General features: G+C 31.7%; 1 protein-coding gene across 2 annotated transcripts in view; it reads right to left on the bottom strand.

The window, feature by feature from the left end:
• Positions 1–26,490, bottom strand: part of CNKSR2 (connector enhancer of kinase suppressor of Ras 2) — a 314,535-nt gene that overhangs the window by 124,710 nt on the left and 163,335 nt on the right. The window contains exons 8-9 of one of the 2 annotated variants that reach the window (XM_063084016.1): positions 25,021–25,089; positions 8,837–8,983 (exon numbers count right to left, since the gene is read on the bottom strand). In XM_063084016.1, the coding sequence (XP_062940086.1) occupies positions 8,837–8,983; positions 25,021–25,089 (216 nt within the window). The remainder of the gene's footprint in view (positions 1–8,836; positions 8,984–25,020; positions 25,090–26,490) is intronic. The other variant, XM_063084017.1, reaches the window with a different exon arrangement.

The following is a 26,490-nucleotide window of genomic DNA, read 5'->3' as shown; positions in this document are numbered from 1 at the left end:
GTTCACCGTTTTGACCTTCCTTCTTACATATCTCACCTTAATAGCTAAAATCACACACCCTGCCAAAATGATAGTTAAGTTTTAATCTATGTGAAATAGAAATTAAGATAGGAAAAAGAAATGCTAACGTATTCCATCCTACACAACGTGAAAAAAAGTCAAGTTTTACATGTTAATTGAGGAATTTTAGGATATTATGAAAATACACAAAGACTACTATGTTTTACTATGCTGATTTTAGAATAGTGTCCAGTTAAACTATGCCTTTTAGAAATAAAACTCTTGGCAATGGGAAATCCTGAGTTTATACATAGGTAACCAGAGGAGTCACCTATACTGAACATGATAAAACCTATGGAAATAAAGAACTATCTTCTTTCTAAGGATGTATTTCATGCCTCCACCACAACAGATATTTGAACGACAGATTCAATGATACATATATAGTCACTATGATGTGACTGTTTATAATTGTTTTCCATTCTCAGGACATCTTGGTTTTAAATACAGATGACACTAAACAATAAATCTGACCAAAGTTTCATCATAATAAAAACATAATAAAGAAAACATTCATTACAAAGTATATTATTTTCTAATGCTTTAAACAGATGCACTGTAATAAAACTAATGTTCGGTATGCTTTTTAAATGCTCTAATAGCGCTCTTACTTTAAAATATCCTAAAACTACAAGTGAACTTAAAACCATGTTCTAAAAACATAAACTTTTTATAATAATGTAACAAATTTTTATGGTCTTTTCTCTTTTAAGGTCAGCATTTCTATTTTTACCACTCTTTACTTTTACCATCTTTTGAACTAAAGATAATTTTTCTTAGTACCTAACCCCCTCTCTTCCCCAAGCAAAAAGGAAGGAAGGAAGGAAAGAAGGAAGATGGATGGAAGGAAGGAAGGAAGGAAGGAAGGAAGGAAGGAAGGAAGGAAGGAAGGAAGGAAGAAAAGTAGTTAATGGTTATAAGTACATTTTAAATACACCTGAAGTGTTAGAAAAGGACCAAGAGAATATTTTACTCTGCCTGGAATGTTACCAGGATTGTCTACTTATGGTACTTGTACCCTTCCATTCCAGGAAATTTAAATATTAGCCATGTCAACGTCCTTCAAATTGCTATTTCCCTGGGTTTCTATTTTTAGCAAGAAGTTGCTATTTATGTCATTAGTTAATGCAATTAGCTAAATTAGCATATGCATATAGGAAAAAGACCTAAGTATGCTTAAATGGATAACAGGTTTGACTGTGCTAAGTTGATTCAATTAATTGAACTGGTTAAAAAAAAGCGATTTGTTTTTTCAGAGAAAAAAGGAATTAGTCAATGCTGTTGTTTAACTCAGCTGGCTTGTTATTTTATTGACTGGCAAATTGTAAAAAAACTTTCAACTGGTTTATCATGCAGGTATTATCTGGCTTATCAGTATGCCTTGTACCAAAGTTAATCTCATGGTAAATATTCAATATATTTGGTATATTTCTACTTACTAATTGTGCTATTTTTGTCAAGCTAATCCAAGCTAAAAAAGCATTCTTTTTGAGAATCACATTTAAAAACAACAACAAACAACTTTAGGACATCAAGCAATGGAAGAACAAAGTATGGTAAAGTAGAGGCTTCATGGGAAAAAGGAGGTCTTTGTGAAAATTAAAAAATTATAATCTCTTAAAAATGTTTCTAATTTTTAACAAGAATTGAAAGACTGCAAAATTAAATCACTAATTAAATGGCTTTAAAGAACATTAGACAGGTAAAATTTGACTAAACCAAACACAGAATAAATGATACCATTTGCTGAAATTTATCAGTCAGAAATTCCTAGTTGTAACAAATGGCATCTACCACCAATAACCATTTAAATGTGTGAAAATACACAAAAAGTAACAAATTTAGCTTTCCTGAACTCGAAAAAGAGTTCTCTCAGCATTCAATTTAAATTTAAATAGGCATATTTCTTAGATTGAAAAAATCTAAACATGAGTATAGCAATGCAAAAAGACAAGATTCTCTTATCCTAGCAAAATTTACTTTTAATCATTTGTTCATCACACAGAAGTTACTACTGCACTGTAAAGAATTTCCAATTTAAGAAAAAACGTAGAAATAAAGGGTAATATTCTTTTATTTTGCCATTTGCCATTCTGATTTTCTCCTTTATTGGTAAAATTTGTATGGGAAGAGTATTAGAAACTATCAACTCTTATGGATAAAATGTATAATATTACTTTAGGATTGAATCTTGTTATTCAAGAAAGCATGAAGCTGTAGTGTAACTTGATCCACTGTGGTATGAAATCAAGTATGTTGTATCTACATTCTGGATCCCACCTAAAGGGGTTTATTTCCTGGAAGGACCTTGTCATGACATTTAGTTTTCACTTCTAAATGGTCCTTATGACATAAAGCTCTCCTTCCACATATTCGATGAGGCTCCAGTAGGGAAGACACATTTGCATACATGTTGTTATTCTTGTAAAACAAGTCTATGATAAATTCCTGGGGTACTGGCATGCATTTCTTAAAATGTACAAATCCTAAATAAAATGATCATATGTATCTTTTCAAACATACATCTATAACCTTAGGTCAATTAATGATAATTTACTACTGTCAACAGGACTCAGAAATCTTCTAGGTAAACCTTACACATACATTTTTCACATTGTCAGTTTGAACTATATATATAGTTTAAAACTCTATCCCCAAATATGGTATGGCAAAAATCTTCATCTGAATCATGAATGATGATTTTAGCAATAATATCCTACTCATCCAGCTTAAACATCATTGGAAGACTGTGATTGTTGTAAAATAAAATTTTTAGCTTTTATAGGGATCACTGAAATCTCACTTTAAATCCCCTGATGGCTCAGGTCTTGTCGTTGTGACCCTCCAATTCTAACATTTCTAAGGTAACTGAGCACATCTGGAAGGTATCGGTGTACCTCTAAAACTCCATTAGTCTTAAAACTATGAGAAAAGACCTTCTAGACTTAAGAAACTACATTTGACGTTGAGGTTTTACTTAAAACATTTTATATTTTAACATCTCTTGGCAAGCATAACTTAATTTAGTTGTCCCTCTGTCTAGTAAGTGACCCAGCTTTGATAGAGCTATAAGTTGAGAATGAAACCAATGACATAAAACAGCCCCAACATTAATGATTGAAACAGTGCTTTACACATTATGAAGTTAGCTCTAAAATTCACTAATGCCAAGATCACACAGAGCTTGCTTTGCTTTCCAGGGGGAAAATACCCACTGAAATACGAATGATTACATCAAGTATAAAACCTGATCATTTATTTTACTCACTCTTGAGAATAAGAACAGATTCAAATGGATAACATCACCCCATTATGCTAGCACAGAATATTCACACAAGTTCTTATTTAGTTCAAATACAATCTTATTATAATAACCAACGCTAGCATCATAAAATTGCTTTATGTTAACAACTCTCTTCTTAATCATCTAAGCAAATGCTCCAGAGAAAATATATTCTGAATTTTGAGAGGCAAGAATCTGAATACAATCTTATAAGTTTCTTGACCATGTAAAGAATATTAGGTCTAATTTGGAAAATTATTGGACATACCTTTTCCTGGCCAACCTTTTCTGAAGTAGTAAATTACTTGAAAAGAACTTAAGCAAGGGAAACGCATGTATTCAAAATTCTCCTACTCTTAGTTGTTTCACAGCTTTTTCTAGAATCCAAATTTGTAAATATAAAAGATTTGAGTCTTGTTTTATAAGCATGTAATTTTTCCTTTCCTATCAAACTCCCAAGAAACAAACATTTTCTCCTACCACAAATTTGATCAGGAAAAAATATCTACCTAGGTTAAAAAATACAGATATATGTGCATAAAAATATGCATGTAGTTACACGGTATATAACTAATATAGATGTGAGAGTCACACCACAAAATGGCTTTTTCCACCAAATCATCAAATTTTGGACATTGTGCTGAGGTGGAGTATTTAATCCTGTGCTGTCCGGTCTTATGGGCAACATTAAAACTGGACTTCCATTTTTCCCAAATTACAGTAAATATTATTTCTGAGATATTAGCTAGGGAAAGGGTGGGTAATTTTTGCATTATAGGTGATTATTAGTAGTTAGTGCTAATGTTTTAAAGGCACTTGGCTCAAAAACACAAATGTGACTTAGATCCTTTAACTGATTTGCTTAAACATTGGTGAGCTAAAATTTGATGTGACAATTGCTTGCAGCTATTTACTAATTTGAGCATGTAAAACATAAAATTGTTCCTGAGTCCCAGTCAGCATGATTACATTTTTAGTTAAAAATTTACTTTCTTCTCTCTAGTGTCATACCTAATATTAGTTATTTTCTTCAAAACATGCTTTCAAAACAAAACTCTCAGAAACATATCAACTTTGTTACTAATGGTTTTTTCAGTCACACCAATCTGTAACTTAGATACTGAAATTAATTTTATTGTTATTTCTGTGTTTTGATTTTACAGAAAGACTTTAAACATTCATATCTGTATTTTAAAAATCCTAATGCGGGCCGAGCCCGTGGCGCACTCGGGAAAGTGCTGCGCTGGGAGCGCGGTGACGCTTCCGCTGCGGTTTCGGATCCTATATAGGAATGGCCAGTGCACTCACTGGCTGAGTGCTGGTCATTTAAAAGACAAAAAAAAAAAAAAAAAAAAAATTCTAATGCAATCAGCATTCTCTAGTTGTTACACCAGTTGATAGGCAAATCGATTGCTATGACTATTTTCTATTTCTTTTTCTGCTCAAAGTTATTTAAATATCCTGTAAAAATGGCATCAAGGTAATGCTAAATAATAAAATTTAAAAGGAAAAGCACAAAATCACAAAATAACACAAGTAACTATGTCACTGATATAAGAGATTTACGGATTAGAATACAGTTTAGGAACATAATTCTAATGATATAACTTGACATTATTTTATATAAAAATGTCTTGAACATTATGTAAATCACTATGTTGAATTCGAACACTGACTTTAGTGATCATTTCTGAGACAAATTCTCACCAAAAAAAGCTGAGTTCTTAAACGTTTTTAAAAATCGTTGATTCCCAGTGACGATTTCAAGGAACATTCTTATCAGTGTCCAGCTAATTCTCCCATAAACCTCTTGTAAGAAGAAAATGATACCACCCATGCATGCTTGTGACCTATGCATACTAACTTAAAATCACAAACATCTAGAAATATATCTTGAAGTTTACCCAAAGTTCTCTGAGATTTCTCATTGAATTGGAAGAAATTGACCATAAGCAATCACAATGCTTACCAAAATCCAGGAAATTAGTAGAGGGTACCACTTAAAGAGATGTTTGAAAAACAGCTCTCGGAAAGGAATTCCTTGTCTGCTTTCTTAGAACAAAAGATTCTATCTCAGATAAGACATCTCTGCTTTTTATAAACGGGTACAAATGACAACAGAATTCAATTTTCCAGATGTTATTAAATCTGCTTGCAGTATTAGAGTAAGGGATTGTTTTTCAGTTCTACTGCAAAATGTTGAGAAATAAGAAATTTATCAAAAGAGCTGCCAAATTTCATGAAATGTACTAATGGAATTGCTCTGTGAGCATGAAGCTGAATTGTATGCTTTTGTTTATTTGGCTATAATTTCATGAGTGAGTTCCAAAAGAAAATCCAAATCAAAATTCATCATTGCAGTTAATTAATATTAGAAGTCACTATCCTTCAAAATATTTTAGAAATAAAACTTCTATTTTAATTAAAATGTGGTATTCTTTAACAATCTTCTATCTTAGGGTAGATAAGGTTGTTTTATTTGTGTAGATAAAAATTATTTCCTTGTTAATTTAAGAAACATTATTCTTTATGTTAGAATAAAGTTGGTTTTTTATACGATGCATGTATTAGTGTCTACCTCCATAATTCACTGCTATATTTTATCTAAAAATGCTGGTAGGTAAATTAAGCCTGGTATAGTATAAGAAAAAGATGAAATAGACATATTGGGTTAAATAAATGCCACAGTTTCTTTCTTTTTGTATCCTCTATTTTAAATAATTCCTAGTAGACTAATGGCATACCCTATGAAAAAAGAAATAACCTAATTTCCAATTCTTTAAGTTTGAATGCTGAAGATTTATATTTAGGCAAGTTAATGAGTGTTTTTGGCTCTAACATACTTGTACACATATCAGAAGCAAGAATAGCACAAAAGAATGACACTGTGTCTACACAGGGGATTGTTAGTACATTTAGCACTTATGTTTCACATCTGAGGTCATTTCTTAGCAAGTAGGAAGAAAATGTAACCTCAAAGTCACGAATCCAAAACTGTCTTCAAGACCTTCTCATCCCACTATTTCTTTGACTTTTCCCCCTCTGGAGGCAGTGTACATTCAACCTCCAGATCTGGTACCCTCAGGTTTTCTTCATCTCTGGTTGTATCAAAATCTATATTCTATAAAAATTCTGACCAGATAATTTCCATTACGCTTCTGTATGTCTTTGCATTTGAGCACAGGCCAAAGCCTTAAGATCAAGAAAGAACTCTATAATGGTACAATTTAGGTCTTCAAAATTGGTTGCAGGGAGATTTGGTAGTGGAGGTGGTGTGGTATGTTAGAGGATTTATCTATTGCCCATACTCCTAAGACCTTGTTTTAGCACCACTAGGAAGTATTTAATTGGCATAATACTCCTCCTTCTGCTCTGTATAAAGTCAACCACTAAATCAATCTTCAAAAAAGTTAGAAGCAGTTTTTTTGCCCCTAATAGTATTGTTTTTCTATAGGTGGTTGACCTTGGACAATACGTTTTTAGGTGTTCCAAATTCAGTTAAATTAACAAAATGACAAAAATGTTGATATACATATATATGTATACATATACACACACACGTATATAAGCACTTATGTAAATTGTGATTTCCTTTTTTTCAGATTTCAGCATTCTGAAAAAGTAAATTTATAAATAAAGGCAGCATAAGGAATAAATATAATTAATGATTTGATGAGGCACATTTCTTGGCATTTAGGAATGGACCTAGAAACAGTGCCTTAAAAATGTATTATAATTATAGGGTAAGAAATGATGTGAGGTAATTTTAAAAATCTTTGTTCTCTAGGTTTGAATCCATACACCAAATGTATGTGAAACAAAAAAATGTTGGTCTTTCAATTATTTCAGCATTTTATATACAAGCAATTCTTTACTAGGTACTGCCATTACTTTACTCACTTCAGTTTGTGATTGTGGAAAAGAATCTAACAGGGAAACAAATTATCAATTTATTTGCTAGACATATTCCATCAAACATAGTGCATGGATCAACAAGAAACTAGGATCTTTTTTGGTGTTCAATGTGAAATATGAGGGATTAGAGAGGAGCTATTAAATTTAGCTACACATATACAAAGAAGAAAACCTAATGGCTGAAAGTGTGGGCCTCTTCTTCAGATTTCCTACCCCCTCAGACTTTGAAGAAGAATCTTTGGGAAAGACATATCAATAAGAAACTTCAAAGTGGAACAACAAAGCAACTTATAATGCAGTGAGAAAAAAATGATGTGATGAGAAAATCTGATCTGCTCATCAATGACTTAGTTAATGGGGCAAACATCGACCTCTGAACTTTAATGATAATCACATATCTTTGACAGACATATACTGCAAGTCAAATGCATTTGGACATATTAATACAGTTTTACATATATTCATTTGAAAAATATAAAGTTTCACATTAAAATTTTAAAGACCTTAATGCTGGAACATTTTATATGTTTTTATATGATTTAAGTACAATGCCAACTTTGAGGCCAATAAGTAGTAAAGTTTTAAATAATGAGAAATCATCATAATCTATAAGGCCATTTGTGTGTAATGCAGAATTTTCTTATTAGGAAAAAAAATCTATGAATGGTAAAAGATACTAATAGAGCTTAATAGCAATTTATATAGCAGTAACAACAATGCATTTCATATATTGCTTTTCTTTTTAATCTAAAAAATGGGCAAAGTTTTAGTTCAACGGGCAATTTAAATTTTTAAAAAATTTAGACTTGAGGTAATAGTCTCCTACTTTAAAAATGCAGGTTTTGTGGAGGACAAAAATTTCTGTGTTTAAAGATTATGTCTTAACTGAAATGGAAGAATATGTATTACTTTCTTGCCTTTTGTCAATGATGATCATATTTTTATAACTTTCTAGATAACTCTTAATGTATATAATTTATCAACATCCAGAGTGATATTTTAGAGTGATGATTCAGGCTAAAGAAAAATGCAAAAATTCTAATGCAACAGTTTCCTATTTTTGCCACCCTATAGGGTGGAAAAGAGAAAAATGATCGACCAGGAAGAATGTAGTAGGCACATTTGAATCACTGATCCAAAATTTCATTTTCCTACTGTTTATTAATTACTATCTTATGACCTGATTAAAAAAAAACTGTATAAACTATAATCTAGTTTCTTCCAGAAGTGTATGTGAATATAACTTATAAAATAGATTACATCACAAAAATGAAACCTCTTATTTTCACTTCTGTCCATATTTTGGCATGAAATAACTTGTGGCTTTTTTAGAATTATGCTTTAAATGTTTAGAAATTAAGGCAGAGTTCTTTATCATTTGGGTTTTAGTTACTCTCTCAGATTTCATCACAATTAAGCCTATTAGGATAAGCTGTGAAGAGATCATTTCACAAACAAATTTTCAAAAGCATACAAGATTAATCCATATGCTGCTGAGATGAGGCACAATAAAGAAGCATTACTGAGATAATCTATGGCTAAAATGATGGTGTATGACTTATGATTAAGCTTCATTACCTGCAGAGCAAGGGGCTTCCATCTCATATTTTTCAGTAAAGCTGGTGCTGAGGTAAGCATGCTCTGAGGTCGCTTTTTCAAAGTTAAGATAACACCACTCGGGTCCTCTCGTAGTGCATTCACCAAATTTTTCAACTGCCACCCCACCTGGTAACCAGCAAAATCATTACAATAAAATTGAGGTACAGTATTCAAAGATTTAATGTTCTCCCCCTTTAATAAGATTAGTAAAAAAATCACATAATTGGTGTACCATCCTATCAATTTTCAGGAGATATACACTAAAAAAGAAATTTTTAATCTTTGAATTGATTAACCATGTTATTGCATTAGAGTCCATATCATTATGAGACAACATAATGGACATTAACCACGTCAAAGCAGAGGCTAAAAACGGTATCCTATCAATGGAGTAATTTAGAATGTAAAGAAATTATATCACCATTAATGCTGCTCAGCTGCTAGGTCTAAATCCAAGTTCTGATCACAAGTACAATTTAAAAACCACATGCCTGAAAACACTGGCAATGTCCTGCACTTACAAACTACACCACATGCTTTCTCATCACCATCTTTTAGAGATATGTGGTACAAGTGTCTCTAAATTAGACTGACATTTTACTACCAATAGCTAGTACTGACACACCAAGGCAACATTCTGACGCATGGATGAAAGCGCCAATAAAATAAACCTTTTACCATGCTATAAAGATAGAATAAAAATGACAAGGTAATGCTACTCCAATGCAGCAGCTATTGGAAATGTGTTCCAAACCCTATAAACTTAAAATATAGTGCACTCAATTTAATGAAGCCATTCTATTTGAATATCACTTCAAAACATATTGTATATTTAAAGTACTTGATAAATGTCTTGAAACCTGCCTTAACTGCTACCCATGTTAAATTGCTTTACTCATTATTCTTTTAAAATTATGAACATAGAATCATTATTATTAGTTTGCTTTTAAAACAGACTAGTGATGTAGTATCAGGTAAATGAAATCCTAAAACTATGTTTTAAAGAAACACATTAAAAATATCTAATATTACAAGGTTTGTTTAAAAAAATACATTTCACATTTCAAAAAGAGAAGAACGTTTTATCCCAACTGTAATGGATTATAATTTTCCAGGATGTGTTATATAAATACACTGGGTCAAAATATGTCCTGGGTTGCAAGTAGGACTTAGCAAATGGTCTGAACAATGATCTAGTTTTTTCCTAGGCACTCAAAGTGAAAGAGAATGGGTGTCTCTTTTTCTGCTACTCATCATGTTTTTGTCTGGAAGATTTTGCTTAAGCTGGGGAGAATGAGCACTTCCATCAAAAGAAGCACAGGACCCCCAGAGACTATGAAGAAGAGGTAATCTGGAACACAACCACTGTAGGATGAGAGACTTTGGATATTTAATGAGCATTCATTTAAATTGTAACCTCAACTACAGCTGAATTGAGTGATGATGAAGAGAAAGATTTAGGACAAAAAAGAAGTGAGACATTATAACGCTTAAAACCTCAGGAGTTTCAGATACAAATCAAAATGATCATTACGATATTTGGCTGACATGAATAAGAAGCTGCCAGTTAAAAAAAATCACGTTAGTATGTATCAACTACAGTAATGGAACCGGTCATATGCCTCCATTATACATAAATGTGATTATGTACCCCAAAGTATATTACATTGATTCTGATTCCTCTGATAGCCTAGTAGTATCCCTATAGCCATTTCTACAAGCCAAGAGCCAAAACAAAACGAATTCAAATCCAAGAGCTCATTTTGCTTGCCCCCCCCCCCCAAAAAAAAAAAAAATATATATATATATATGACAGCAGATTCTGAATTATAAGTTTGGAGAGAGAAAACATACTGTTTATACAAAGGGTTTATGAATAACTTATTAATGATAACCATATTTTATTATTTATTTATTCGAGTAATGGCTAACTATACTAAAGCAATGTGATGGCCGTATCTTTCTTCCAGCATATCTATTCTTGACAATGAATAACACATTGATTTCTATCCACCAATGTCTTTCCATTTTACTCTATGATATGATCATTGTGACTAGTTGAAGATTTTTAAGGCTAGATGTGAAATTTTCAGTGCAATTTGATTCATCCTGTTTTGTCACAATTTCTATATGCTCTTTTTGAGTAAACAATTCCAAAAAATAGAATTGTTTTTCCATGAGAAAGTGGAATTGTTTTTTAATGAGAAAGTTAATTTGGGTGGATTTTAATTTTATAGGTGAATGATATTTAATGGCAGAAAATTTGAGCATATAATTTTACTACTTTTTAATCAGCCTTTCCACTATTATTTACATAACGTTAGCAACGTTTTAAATAAAAGCAAACAAATATACACCAAGAACTACATATAGTATATATCTTTGGCTCCCAAATTCTACTTCCACTACCATAAGAAATGACTGGATAAAAGCACAAAGATAAATGTGCAACATATGCATAACAGTATTGCTTAAACCAACCAAAAATTGTACATTAGGTAAATGTCCATTAGGAAGCGATGTGAAAATTGTTCTGTGGAAAAAAGTAAGCTCCAAAATAGCAAATGTAATTCAATTCCACTTTTGTTAAAAAAATGTATATATAGAAAAACACAGAAAGATATACAACACCATTAATGGTGATTACATTACAGGGAAATAAGGACTGCAATATATATTTCCCTCATACTTTTATTTCCTGAACTTTTGGCAATAAACACGAGTTACTTTATAAACCACAAAATACATGGGCCTAGTCCAGGAATGGGAATATTTCAACTAGAAAAAAATATGAATTTTATGAAATATCTAGTCAGTACTATTTGTTATAGATGGAAAATTTCCACAAAAAGTACACAATCAGAAAGGCAACACTATTTAAAACAGTAAAAGGTGGTGATGGGGAAATAAAATCTTCTTTGTGCATTACACTTTTAGATGATTAGCAAAAGAGAATACAAATTTATTACTCAGGCGTGCTCAATAAGTTAAGAACTACATTATCTGCTGATTTTTGATTCAATGAATGATTTCAGTAGGTACTCTACTTGAGCATTAAATCAGTTTCACCTAGAAATTACTGAATAAGAATGAATCTGAGTAATTCAGTTTTTGTGTAATGTTTTTCTCAATAACATAGGTAGGTTTTAGTTATCAGTCCCATCCTAGAACTTGAATACTGCATAAAAAGCAACCAGACCTCATGCCTTCTCATTTGAATAGTCCTTTTTCCTTAGTCTTTTCTCAAACTATTAATCTGGACAATTTCTAAATTACTTACTATTTTCTCTACTATATATAATTCTTAACAATTGTCCCTATTTATAGTGTTGTACCATGTTCTATTCAAGGGCAAATATGACATGGTCCTAGAACAAGATAATGATTTCCAGTTCTGAATCTGTGATATCCTAACATACCTTCAGCCATATGAGGAGGTGTACTAAATTCTTGAAATTAATCTATTTCCCTTTATCTGTTACTGATTGACAGATTATAGGGGGAAGTGAGTAGATGGTATAGTAAAATAAGGCAAGTATGTGTGTTACAACTTCAAGAAGGCTGGGAGATACCATGTTAGGAGCTAAATGTAACAATACACAAGTCAAAATAGATAAATTATATAAATACATGTTAATCATTTTTCAAGATTAATTTTCCATTTTCTCATTTAAGTTTCTGGCGATAGTTTTAAAATATAAAGTGTGATAGACCTGAATCTGAAACCTTGTAAAGATGTAATAGTAATATGAAAAATGATTGCAAAGTATTCTTTCCATTGGCTGCAATGAAAATCTTTATGCACTAGGAGATAGAGGGAGCTTTAAAAGAAGGGGTCCTAATGGCTACTAATAGAAGAGTATATGCTGCTAATATGGGAAGGACTTAAGGTACAAAATTTAAAGAAACAGGTTATGGATAAATATGAAGAAAAACATTCTAGTAATCAAAGATATTCAAAAAAAGGTACTGGCTGACTTGTAAAATAGTAAGCTCAACATAAAAAGAGATGTTTCAATATTCTTGCATAGGCCGAATAATTAGATAACTTCCAAAATCACAATACATTCCAACTCTAACACAGAGTGGGTAGGAACATGCAAATATGAGGGTACTTCAAAAATTTGTGGAAAAAGTAGAATAAAAAGATAATAGGTATCTTTCCATGAACTTTTTGAAGTACACTAGTAGATGATGACAACAGATTAGCTTGAGTAAAGAAATGTGGTCCTGCTACATTACATCTCTGCCTACTTGTATTCCATCTTTTCTTTCTCTTCACAACCAATAAATGTAGGTGTTTCCTTTAGGCTAGTGTTAGATACTTTTCTAAAATTTCATGCTGTCTTCTTAAGGTAATCTCTTCTCTTTCAAGAGCTTCTGCTAACAATTTCCCATATATAACTCCCAAAACTTTCTAATCATCCCTGATTCCTATTGAGAACTCTAGTCAAATATTTCTAATTGTTCAGTTCATCCATGCCAGTAGCTACTGAATAATCAAGCACCAACAATTCATTGTGTTAGATCCTTCACATCTATATGACATTCTTTTTATTCATATTTTCATTCTTATAACAGCCCAATGAGGATAAACTATCAAACCCATTTTATACGTGAAGAAACTGAAGCAAAAAGAGATTGTTTTCTTCGCTGAGATTACAAAGTTAAGTAGCAAGGCCAGATTTACATTCAAGTCTATTCAATTCTAAAGCATAGTATCTTCCCCTGAATATCCATTGGTAGTTCATATGAATGCAACACTTTAAAAATCAAACTCATTGTTTCCTTACTTTCATTTGCCAGGAGAAAAAAAAAGTTCCCCATCATCCTCTCAAGTTTAGAGTTGAGAGTCACCCATAACTGTTCCCCTCTTTTTAATCCGTGTACATGTCCTAAAGAATAGATCCTAGTAACTAACGCCTCCTGTCACTGCCTTAGTTCTGGCTTGGGTACTTGCTTGTTAGACTAAGAGTCCTAACCTGTATTTCTGCTTCTAGTCTTTTGCAGCTGCAAGGTATTGCTACAAAACCTTTGACTAGCTCTCTAAAGGTCCAAATAAAGAACCAATCCACAAACAGGTCCTTCATCAATATGGTCACAGTTTTGTCTCCAATTATTCCTCTTCAATGTGGTTCTCAAACTTCAGCATTTGTTAGAATCACCTAGAAGGATTGTTAAAAGACAGATTGCTGAGTTTTAACCCCCAGAATTTTTGATCCAATAGGTTTGGGGTCTGAGAATTTGCTTTTTTTTTTTTTTTGTAATAGAAGTTCCCAAGTGATACTGATTCTACAGGTCTGGACACCACATTTTGAGAAGCTGTAATAGATAAGCTCCTTGAAGGCAGTGACTTGCCCATGTCTAGAATATTTTAGGTGCTTAATGTGTTTTTAAGACTAGACATAATAACTCATAAATCAGTATTTATTGTATGCCTTCCACGTTGTATGGAAACAATGGTGAATGCAGCACAGTCTGTGCCTCATTAAAGAACATAATAAGCAGGCGAAGAGATGAGCAGGTGAATAAACATTCACAACACACTAAGAGAAGTACCTCAATAGGGTGAATACAGGGTATAATTCAAGCCCTCAAAAGAGACACTTAACCTCTCCTTGAGGGCTCAAGGAAGATTTCCAATTAATGTAAGCTGAATTCTTAGGAGGTGGAAAGGTGAAGGGGATGTGGGGGTTGATGGGGTGAAGAAAGCTGTGAGACGAAGTATCACTAATTTGAGCAACTTTTAGTAGTTCAGTATTGGTGGATGATAGAACAAGAGGAGTAATGATGCAGAACAAAGAAACAGAGGTCAGATGACTACAAAAGGCTTTAAAGTTGATGATTAAAAGTTGGTGGAGTAGTGAATGTAAGTTTCCCTCATACACTGTGCTTTTCTCTTCAGCTATACTTTGCACTTTTCCCTCTGCTTGTAATTTTTCTCTTGCCTACAAAATCTTACCTATCTATAAAGCCTCACCTTACATGCAATATCCATCATAAAACCTCTTCTTACAGCTGGCACCATATTTTCCTCATGTGAATCTCACAGCACACTGTATCTCTCTAGGGGCATTTTCATGCACTGTTATTACATGTTTCTTCTCTCCCTCCTCTCTACCTACTCTCACAAAACTGGATTTTGAGGGGTTTTTTTGATTAAAAACACTGAGTCTTATTTGTCTGGATATACTCTGCAATAAATAAGGAGCCTTACAAATGGTAGACAATCAATATTTGTTAATAACTTGGCTAGTGAGATAATATGGTAACATGAGAATGTAAATGTTTCAGAGACAATAAAGTGCCTTGAAACTCCAAAGGAGGGTTTAGTTTTGTATGTAAAACCAAGATGTAGTATTAAAATTTTCTGTAAATGTGATATACTTAAATTCTGCTGTATAAAATAAAAAATGTAATATAATTGATACTAAAGTTGTGACAGGCATTCTTTACCTCAAATTACCAAATAAACTTTCTCCTTACAAAGTTTGAAAAAAAGTAGCATTTCTATCTCAGATAATCCAGACCTAAAGTCATAGTGATGTCATTATGATAAGTAATAGAACAGTATATGTAGTTGCTATTTGTGCTACAAAGATTCTATTTTATCATACACATTATATAAACACTTAAGATTTTTTTCCAGAAAAGTATTTTATAGTGGTTGTAAGTAGTCCAAGTTCCTCTTTCTCAACATTTTAATAGAGTATTTTATTCACATTTAGTTCATGGGCTGGAACGAACCTTTTAAAAACCACCATATGGGCCGACCCCGTGGCGCACTCGGGAGAGTGTGGCGCTGGGAGCGCAGCAGTGCTCCCGCCGCCGGTTTGGATCCTATATGAGGATGGCCGGGCTGCTCACTGGCTGAGCACGGTGCGGCCAGTCACAAAAAGACAAAATAAATAAATAAATAAATAAATAAATAAAAAATAAAAACCACCATATGCATCTCACACAAAATATGCCTTATTATTAGCTATAGATAATATTTTTTCACACATGCTGAACTACAATTATCTTCCTCATTGTCCAAGGTAGCAGAAGTCAGTGTCTCCAAGAAATGGCAATTCATATTGCTTACTAATTTATATATAATTCCCAACATGTACATTAAAACATATTTTATATACAATACAAACAGGATTAAAATTTCCCAAGAAGGTAATTAAGGTATCCCAAGTGTTAAAAGCAAGAGGTTCTGCTTTCTTGTGGATGGGGCTTGTAATTGTTTTCATCAGGCTGAAGCAGACATAGGAGTTCCTGGGTGAAGGGCAACATAAGTGGGTAGGTCTTGGACAATTGGTTGCCTGGATTATGTTCACAAGAGGCCTTGGGGTTGGTGCTGAAGAGATGAGAGGTTTCTTTTCCTTTGGGTACATAGAGGGAAGAAGTTGTCTCTGACCCCTTTAGAACTTGCCCTGACCTATCTGTTTTCCACACAACAGTTGGTGAATTATTTGACCAACATATGAAAAGAGAATCTCTATGGTCCTAAATATAGCCAAAGTTACAAATAAGCATAAATGTAAGAATCTAAGCCTATCAACCCAGATCTTCTTTATTAATTTTTAAAATTTTATTTATTTATTTATTTTTTGCAGAGGGCCAGCATAGGGATTCTTTACCTTTTTCATGGCTATATTTGGAGTTACAAGACAGCATCTTTATACCCACAGTTAGAAAGATAGGACATTTCTTAAAATATTTCAAAGTTATTACCCTTCACAAGACAAAGAAACAGATTCATTATCAACATGCACACATGATCTTGTGTATACACACGCTCTTCATCACAGACTGTAATGTATAAATCATACCTTTCCACAAAGGAAATTTCAGAGACTTGAGATGTGCCTATATGAATGTCTGATAACATGAGTCATGCTATACCCAAATGTCCTCCTGTTCTTTAAAAGCACTGAAGAGACTTAATTCAATACACAACCCATTCACACTGCAGCTAATGACACTGTCTTTGCCAAATTTTTTGGTGCCGAAATATTTATTATAGTGTTCTGTTTCTTTGCATTACTAAAAAGTTATTGAAGTATATAGTAAATTAAACATTTTATGCCAACGACTACCTATTTCTTTAGCAAAATAAGCTATATGAAGGAATTATACAGATATGAACATTTCAGAAGTAATGAATTTTGACATTCAATGTCTTTCAAAGATCCTAGAACCACTAAATCTTGAGTACCAATATACAAAATACACTTTCACCTAAATCTATTTTTTCACAAAATATTAATAAGAAAGTCATACAATATTAAACTCTGGTACATTTGGAAATATTCTAATTTTGCTCTTCTACAATCATTTATTCACTGAATAGAAATAAAGAATTACTCATGCTTCAAATATAAAGGAATATAAGCTAAAGGGTATGCATTTGGTTAAGAAACTCTGCAAATAATTGATTTTAAATCCTAACAGAATAATTTAAACAGATAAATCAGAGTATTCAGAAATGTTCCAAGGTTTATCTATTTTGAATAAAAACTTAGTATTGATGTATTTTACAAACATGACTAGAAGAGATAGTCTTGAAAGAAGATAAAAGGAACAAACATGTGAAAAGGAGGAATATAGGAATTAAAAATTTTATTTTCATTAGGGGAAAAAACCCCACAATTTTATGTCTTTATTCATTAAGCCATTCTTCACTTCACATCCTCCTTAACTTTAAAAGACACTTACTTAACCAGTGAAATAAGAGTATGTCAAGGTATTTGTTATTTTTTTTAAAGGCATTTGTTTTATATATGGCTTAATTTTACTGTAAAACTTGGACCATGTTGAGCTGCTCACAATTTAAATTTACATATATCTGTTTTAATACTTAATATTTTCACGTGAATTTCAGTCATGTATATACAGTGTATGAATATATGTATATATATGTATGTACAGTATTTAAAGAGAAATCACTAACAAAGAACAATTTCTCATTGCTAAAGATGGATAGGGAGTCCAATATAGAGAGTCAATTCTAGCACTCTAAGAAGCTAGTACCTTACCCCCGACTGCCCCCTGAAACTTTTACCCCATAATCAAGAAGTTCTGAGGGCTAAATAAGAATTTCTTGATTGACTCATGAATAAGCTCATGGGAGGAAGATAGTAATCATAATTTTTTCCTTTAAATTTTACAAATACCTATACAGTTTTCACCAAAGGTGGTGACTTTCTATACCCTGTTACTTGCACTATCTCCTAATATATTAACTGCAGCCTTTCTATCGATGGTGTCTCTGCTACTGTGATAAGCTGATTCAAAAGCTGTGGGTATAGTTCAGCATCTTAAACATACAGTTCTCTTTCCCTTCTCCCATTTCAACATGGCATTTGTAATGTTGTGGTTTCTGAAAGCCAAAGGTTTATTTCAGAGGTGTCATGGTTTTCATTCATATATGCTATAAAGAACTAAATCAAATCCAATATTATTTTTATTTCAGCAACATTCATGATGCCCTTTGACTTCTCAAAATCATAAACTTGACTGGGTCTGAAAGCCTCTGCTAGAGAGAGAAGAGGAGGAAGACAATCACATTGTAGTAAAAGGTGAAGATGTGGGTAAACCTCCGATGATACTGCAGAACCTCAGTCCCCAAAAAAGCAGTAACATATTTTAAAAGAACCATAACACTACAGGTTTTTAACTAAAATTTTATAAAGATATTTGCATGGCTTAAATTTTAAAACAATTTTATGTCTGCATATATTTGGAAGTTATTAAATTTTAGCCATTCCTTCCTTTATTTAATTTCTTTTCTTCTTGCAAAGACACTTTATTTTAAAATAAAAAGAAGACTCCCAGTTACCAAAGCTAAGAGATAAAACAAGCATCATTATCTAAAAATCTAAAAGTCCTGTTTATAGAAATCCTGAGAAAACATATATGCTTATGAAAAATTCATGCCTAAATTTAACTTAGAACACAAATGACAAAAGTATTTATTTAAAAAGCAACCCAAACCATAGTAACCAAAAAGTAACATGTTTAAAAATTTACAGCTTTGCTATGAGTAATTTTTAAAATGTCATTTACTAGTACACATTTAACAAAGATACACTTATTTGAAAATGATAGCAAATGTTGCAATGTATGTCTATATTTATCAAAACACAAAACTAAAGCATGTATATATATGCAAATATATAGCTAACTAAACAGCATTCTAAATATTAATAAAAATTTTTAGTTTAAAAACTTTCATAATGGCTGTAAACACTTTCACTGCAAAAGTTATTTTTAGAAATCAATTTACCAGAATTCCAGCAACTCAGACAAAAATGAAAATGTCAGCTCTAAATGGGGCCATAGTGAACTCTATATGCCATATGTCCTAATTTTAAAAAATTCTTTATTGCCCAGTATTAGAGTAATAAAATGTAGAAGGGACAGCGTGAGAGGAAATGTAAAAGTAATGAATTGTTACATTACCTACAATTTCAGCTGCTATGCGATCAGAATGTTAATTTAGTGCATGAAACCTACACCTGAATCCTAGAGCTAAATAACATAAAAAGAGTAAGATTAATGTCACTGTCTCTTGAATTTCCTATTATATGGTGTTCTATAGTATTTCCCTCATATATAATAACTTTTTTTATCAGGCAGTTAAGTGTTATCTACTAATAGCCCACCCCTACTACAAATAGGATGTGAATCAGGCAATTGTGACTGGCAGACTATTACTTTTTTGATGAGAGTGGGAGAAGGACTGAGGTTATTGATACTGATTTGCAAATGAAAATAAGTTAATAAGCCAGAGTATGTGAGAACTTCAGCCAATATATACATTTTAAATATACAAAATAATCACTTATAAGGAAATAATTTCAAAGTCCATGTAAAATAACTAGATCATATTAACTGTTAATACTGAAAGATGTATTGTAATAATAAAAATAAATTAGAGTAACCATTTAAAAAAGCAATTATTCTTTTCCTGGTGAAGCTAGTAAGAACTGCATAAATGAGACATGAACAAAACAGGATACAGATATCTGTAGAGAAAATAAATTGGTTACTATTATTGAGGTATCATACAACTTATCTCCTTTATATAAGGACTTAAGATAATAAATTTTAGTTTGATAACAAATAAATCATAAAATATTACATTCGATGATAGAGTAATGAATTGATTTCTCTAGGCAAAATATAAAATACAGTTTATGTCAATATGTGGCACTTCAAAACAAGTTTCCACACATTCTCATCAAATATACAATATTCGATGTAAAATAAAAGAAAAAAAATTATCATCATCTCATAAATTACCTACTACATAAGGTAGAATCTTAAATAAAATATTACTATGGTAACTGAAATCTATGATACATTGTTTCCTTTAATTTTTGGTAAATACTTCTTCATAATTTTTTTCCCTTCCAAAAGAGAATAATTTATTTGTTCTGTTTTAGGATATCAATTTCTTAGAATCCTAACATACTTATTTTAGGGCATTATCAGAACTATTTATTAAGCAATATGTTAAACACCATGCTAACATAATTAATCTTTGTAGTCCAGTAACATCTTGTGTTTACAGGAGTAAGATGTGGGGTACATCAGAAAGGTTGCCATTTGAGGTCTCAGTTTTCAATATTTTGGGTATAAGGAATTATAAAATAAATGCTTTCCCCTTTGAGAAAAGAGAAGAGAAGAAAATAGGCAAGAATAAAGAAAACTGAAGAAGGTAAAGAATGGAGGAGAAATAGTCAAGTGGGAAGAGGAAAGCAGAAGAAAAACTAAAAATTAAGGGCAATAACTTAGTAAATTATAAAAGAGAAAGAGGAAGTACATCTGTTGTTAGACAATATCATGGTACTGATTCCACTCAATGAGCCACTTATTTTTGCTGAAGACCAGTGAAAGGGGAGTAGGGTGAAATGGAGGGAAAAGGAGAGATGAACTTTAATGGGTCACCCCTCTCTCCATTCTGATTATGTTGGCTTCCCCTTTGAACAGTACTCTGTTCTTCTCGGCATGAAAGAACAAGAGGGTGAAGACAGTCAGAAATTTGAGACTAGGGTGAGAATAAGAGAGAATAAGGGAGACACATAAATTAAGTTACTTTGAAGTTTCCAGATGACTTGAGAGTCCTTCAATCTGTTCCTTCCCCACCCCCCTTTCTGCCATCACTAGTCTTGCTCAACAATGTTTATCATTTTGGGGGTAACAAACCCCACTAGCTTGTAGTACTTATCTTCCATATTTCACTAATCAATGTCCAACATCCTGACTATTTGCTGTAGTCTATCTTCCTGACTATCTCAACCTGGTTATTTTCCACTCCAGTAGCCTTTATAGCCACATCTTATTGAACCATTTCTTGCCATAATGTAGTCATCAGGTTCCAGAAGACCTTTCAAAATAACAGTGAATATGTTTTAATATTTACATAAAATAAAAGGAATTTTTTTCAAATGCTGGATTCAACCATCATATATGCCACTCTTTTCAACTGATACTCCTTTTAGTATGGACTGAATCTGCAGAACACTTACAACCCTAAACAGTATTAGCATGAAATTTAACAGATTCATTAGGAATATGCCCAAATATTTTTAATAACTATAAATAGTCTCATTAGCTAAAAAAAAAAAAAAAAAAAAAAAAAAAAAAAAATAAAAGTGTTAAAAGTGCATCGTGAGGGCAGAGTTGCTGGTTCAAACTATGCCGAGGTATCTCCCAGAGAGGGATGTAGTAGCAGACGAAGTGGAAAAAATCTTGGGAGATTCCAGCAGCCTTTGAGGAGTTGGATCTTCAGTGGCAGGGAAGACATGCCAAAGAACTCAGTCTGCTTTGCTTGGATGTTCATGATTTTTTCTTCTTCCTACCTCGCAGCCAGTTTCTCAGCCACAGAAGTATGTTGATTAAAACTTAAAAGCCACTTATAATAAAGAATATAGCAACATGAAAAAGGACATAAAACTTCCAGTTTCATTTCAAATAAGAATATACTTTTTCTTTTTTAAAGAGCAAAGTAAAAACATACACATTTAATTGGACATCTTGAAGATATACCATACTATTAATTTTAAAAAATTGTATTTGAATTCATCTGTGATTCATTCACCTTTCTTGGATGCCTAAGGAAAAATTCAAATCATTTTTCTTTTTATTTTAAATAAAGAAAAATTATCAGATTTTATATTGTACATTACTACCTGCAGTAGTAGAAAATTTTAGAATTATAGAAAAATACTAATTGGGCTAGTATCAGCCAAAATAATAAGATTTAACACTGCTCTTTTCATTATGAAGTCTAAACTGGCACAGAATAATATTGACAATATCTCACTCTTCTGGCTAATTAATTAATGGATTCAAGAATATTATTTCAAATGTATTAAGCCACACTTTAATGTAACTTACTATTATATCATAACCAAACACTAATGTTCATGCTAATGAATATAGGGATAGAAGGGATAATTGCAGGCTATATATAAATAACTTATACTTGTTTCAGTTAATTTATTTGCGACCAAACCTCTCACAGTAACAAAACCCAGAAAATTTCCATCTCACCACCTCTGTATATTGTCTAGTAAGACATTAAAAGCGCCATACAGACCACAACACAGGCAAAAGCAAGAAAAGAGGGCAGAGCAGGCTGCATTTAATGAATTGCGTCATTCTTACATAAATGTGCCTCTCACTTGAACACAAAGAAGAAAATCTGGTAACTGATCACATTATTAAGCAAGGCTACTTTCATGAAATTCAACATATTTTCCTGTCTCTATTATAATCTAAAATCAATTTGTTGGCTCAAGTAGCAGTCTGCCAAGAAACAGGACTCCAATTTGTCCAACTGTTGTAGCCGGTAAAAAGAAAGAAGAGAGATAGGAAAGTTAATTGTTACTGAGCTCCTAATGTGTGCCCTGCATTGTGATAGGTGTTTTACATATCTTATCTCTCTGAGGGAAAGGAACAGAGTGAGGAAGTGGAAGTAAAGTTAAATTTTAAACCTATTCCTAATTTCAGTTCAGCAGATTTATTATCTCAATTATGTAAATTATCCCTTCCTTTCTTCTCTTACCCTTGGCCCCACTTAATCTCTCACTGAATCCTCAGATTTACTTACGTCCTTGTTAGAATTCTTCCCCTTTTGTTTGATAATTTTATAATTTGAGTTTTGAGAGGAAATATAATAAAACTGAAGCAAGAGCATGGGTCTTGGAGTCAGAGAGCTTTGAGTTGTGGGTGAGTTAAATAATCATTGAGTCAATTTCCACATACACCTTCTTTGCAGGATTACTGAAAGGAGTAAGTGAAATAAAATATGTAAAATACTTAACATGATGCTTGGCACACTGTAAGAACGCAATAAGTGTTAGCTATGATTATTATTATAAAAAGGTAAACTGATGCTCAGTTACCATGACATAAAGCCATAAGTCAATTTCAGAGCAAAAACTGGAACTAAGTTTCCTCAACATCATTCTGTGTGATTTTCAACATTTTAGAATATTCCTGTGATGCAAAGGTGTATTTACACATTCTCACAGTATTTAAATGTAACCAAATCCATATAGATTATGTTAGTTCACTTGTAAACTTTTAAAGACTCATATTTATTTGATAAACATCAGAATCTTTGATCAAAGAGTATCCTTGAAACAATTTTATTTTTAATTAAAAACTAATTTCTACTCTTTTAGAATTGACCAACTGGAAATGCATGCAGAAACTATTCAACAAATGTCATATCTGTTAATGTCACGCTGTAGAAATGAAGCAGCATAAACATTAGAAGAGGAAAAAGCAGCTTCTCTACCGAAGCAGCTGCTTTATCCCACTGCCCAAATCCTCATCCTATGGGACAAGAAACTTGAGTCAGGACAACCACTTTGTAATAATGAGAACAGAAAGTCATCAAAGCTGTCATAGTGTGGAAAGGCTTTGTCTATTATCAATACTCTATTATTCAGTGCCAACCATACACCTGCACATTGAAATTTTTAAACTTTCACCAACTTTTATTTCACTTCGATGATGAACTTATTGAAGAAACATCATGATTTTAATTACCAAAGCTTAGAAACATTTCCAAAATATCACAAACTTCTTAGGATATTATAAACCAAAATGGCATTTGCCTTAAGATCAGAATCATTGGGGAAAAAATCAGTCTTCTCCCAAAATTTCTTCTATCATTAGTAATGCAAAAGCAAATTTAGTTAAATGGTGTAACAGGAAATAATTACTCACTCTGAAGAGTTAGTAAACTATAAGTAGAATTTTATAAAAAAAGACCCCCCATTTAAAAATAATCTTATTAATATTATTAATAATAATAATCTTAGATTATTTTATCTTTATTTTAAAGATAATATACTTTATTTTGGCAGAGAAAGACAAAGTGAATCAACTGAGGCATATAAAATAGTTCAAACCGAAAATTATATAATGTTCATTTTCTAAATGTAAGATTAAACACTAGCCCTTGAAAATCTACCATAGGCACAGAATGCAACTGTCATTCATAGCTGTGTAAAGGGACTTGTAAAATTCATAGGGCAAAAAAATTTTATGTACTTATTAAGTGCAATAGTTTAAAACCTAAAACTGTAGTCCTCTTTTGGGAAATGAAGAGCCAATTCAGTGATTAAAGATCTAAAAATTTTCAAAAATCTACATTTAAAATAAACCAAAAAAAACCCCCAAATCCACCAGACACTTTAATGAACAAATAAACATTAAAGTAGATAAATGAAGGTATGATGTTACAAAACATATCTACTAAGTAATTCAATAATTTATAAAATGTAACTTTTAAAAGTTATATCAAGTTTGAAGTTAAATCAGGGTTGAATTTATGTGTATTGTCACTTTAATTTCTATTTAAAAATTGTTATCCCAGTTCATGGAGCATAAACTATTATCCTGTATCTGTCCATACAGAAATGCGTATCTAACCTCAACCACCACCAATATTTCCTCATGTTCTTTTAGGGCCATGTGTTACATTCCATAAAATAATTAAGAATAAACAGTAATTCAGTTATTTTTTTAAAAGGCTGTTCAATTATTCTGTACACAAATAGGCATTTCATCTCATTGGTATTCTTTTAAAGTTTTAGCAAATCTTTAAATTAGTTCCTCCCACTGACTCTTAAGGTAATTATACATACCACAGTCTGATGATTAACTTGAATCACTTCATCACCAGCATGAATTTTCTTGCACCGATCTGCAGGTGACTGAATTTAACATAAAAGAAATGATAAAGAAAATAAATTTTATCAGTCATTTTCTCTTTCTGGAAACACTACAAAAAGTTTATCTCTTTAAATTAGATAAAAAATTAATAATAACATTGAAGGAATTAAACTAACAAAAGTTTTTAGTATTTATTATACTGTTTGCATTCTATGAATCGCTAATGAAAGGAAACAGAAATACAAAACAATATATAGATATTAATGTTCTAAAATAATAACACATTTCTGAGAGCATTAAGGAAAAATGATAATTGATATTAACTTTTGCAAACTTTGTACAGGCAACCCTACTGGGCTCTACTGGCAACTTTTTCAAAAAATATATTTCAAAACATTATCTTTTTTTTAAAACTTTGATCCTTTACATTGAATATAAATAATTCACATTAACTTAAATCAATATTTTCAAGTACACGTATATGATCAGCATCAAAGCTTTGAAGTTTGATAATTAAATTGATAATTTATTTCATCATTAATAACACCAATTCTGGATCATATAGAAAAGCAAATTAAAAGATGGACAGCCATTAGCTTAAAACTGCATTATATAACATTCTAAGTGTCTAGTTATATTATATACATATATATATATAGAGAGAGAGAGAGAGAGAGAGAGAGAGAAAGAGAGAGAGAGAGAGAAGGTTATGTTTCATACAGTGTAATGCATTGGCCAACAAAACCAGACTAAACGAGCTAAAATGTCAAGACTTCTACAGGATGTAACAGTTCCATCAATTTTTTTCTTTACTCCCATAAGAGATTAAAAACAAAAACAAAAACAAAAACAAAAATAAACAAAAAAAGAACCTTGGTAAGCTAATGCTGACAAGTTTTAAGTGAAAACTAAAATGAGATTTAAAGTTGATATTTTATAATACTGTAGGTCTGGATAATGAATTTAAAATACAACTCTTTATTTTTCCTCTAGTGACTACTGATAATTGATTATATGCATATTTAGACATTTTAATGTGGTAATATATTTTGTACTTTTGAATATATAGAAAATATGTTTTTATAAAAATATATTTGTGTATATATATACGGTATTATTTATTTATCAAACACAACTACAATGCTGTATCATCTATTGAAAGCTAAAGGAGAATGATATAGTGGTAGAATCTGCAAAGTAAAATGCTACTTTGAGACTCTGAAATAGGATTTACTTTAAAGGTGATTTCAGGTTACTTTATTTTTGATTCATTTCTAATTATTTCAAAATCATAAAAGTCTTGAGACAATATTAACCTCAATTCAACAAAATTTTAAAATTCACAATAAAGTTATTTGCCATAGGCTAGGTTCAAGATAGGATGATATCCAAGAGAGTTCCAGTTATTGAAGTAATAACACAAGTATATTATTAAGGGGATA

Source organism: Cynocephalus volans, chromosome X (assembly GCF_027409185.1).
Source record: "Cynocephalus volans isolate mCynVol1 chromosome X, mCynVol1.pri, whole genome shotgun sequence".
In the NCBI taxonomy this organism is placed as follows: domain Eukaryota; kingdom Metazoa; phylum Chordata; class Mammalia; order Dermoptera; family Cynocephalidae; genus Cynocephalus; species Cynocephalus volans.
Note: the sequence above shows the minus strand (reverse complement) of the source record. Positions and strands in the feature narration are given on the sequence as shown.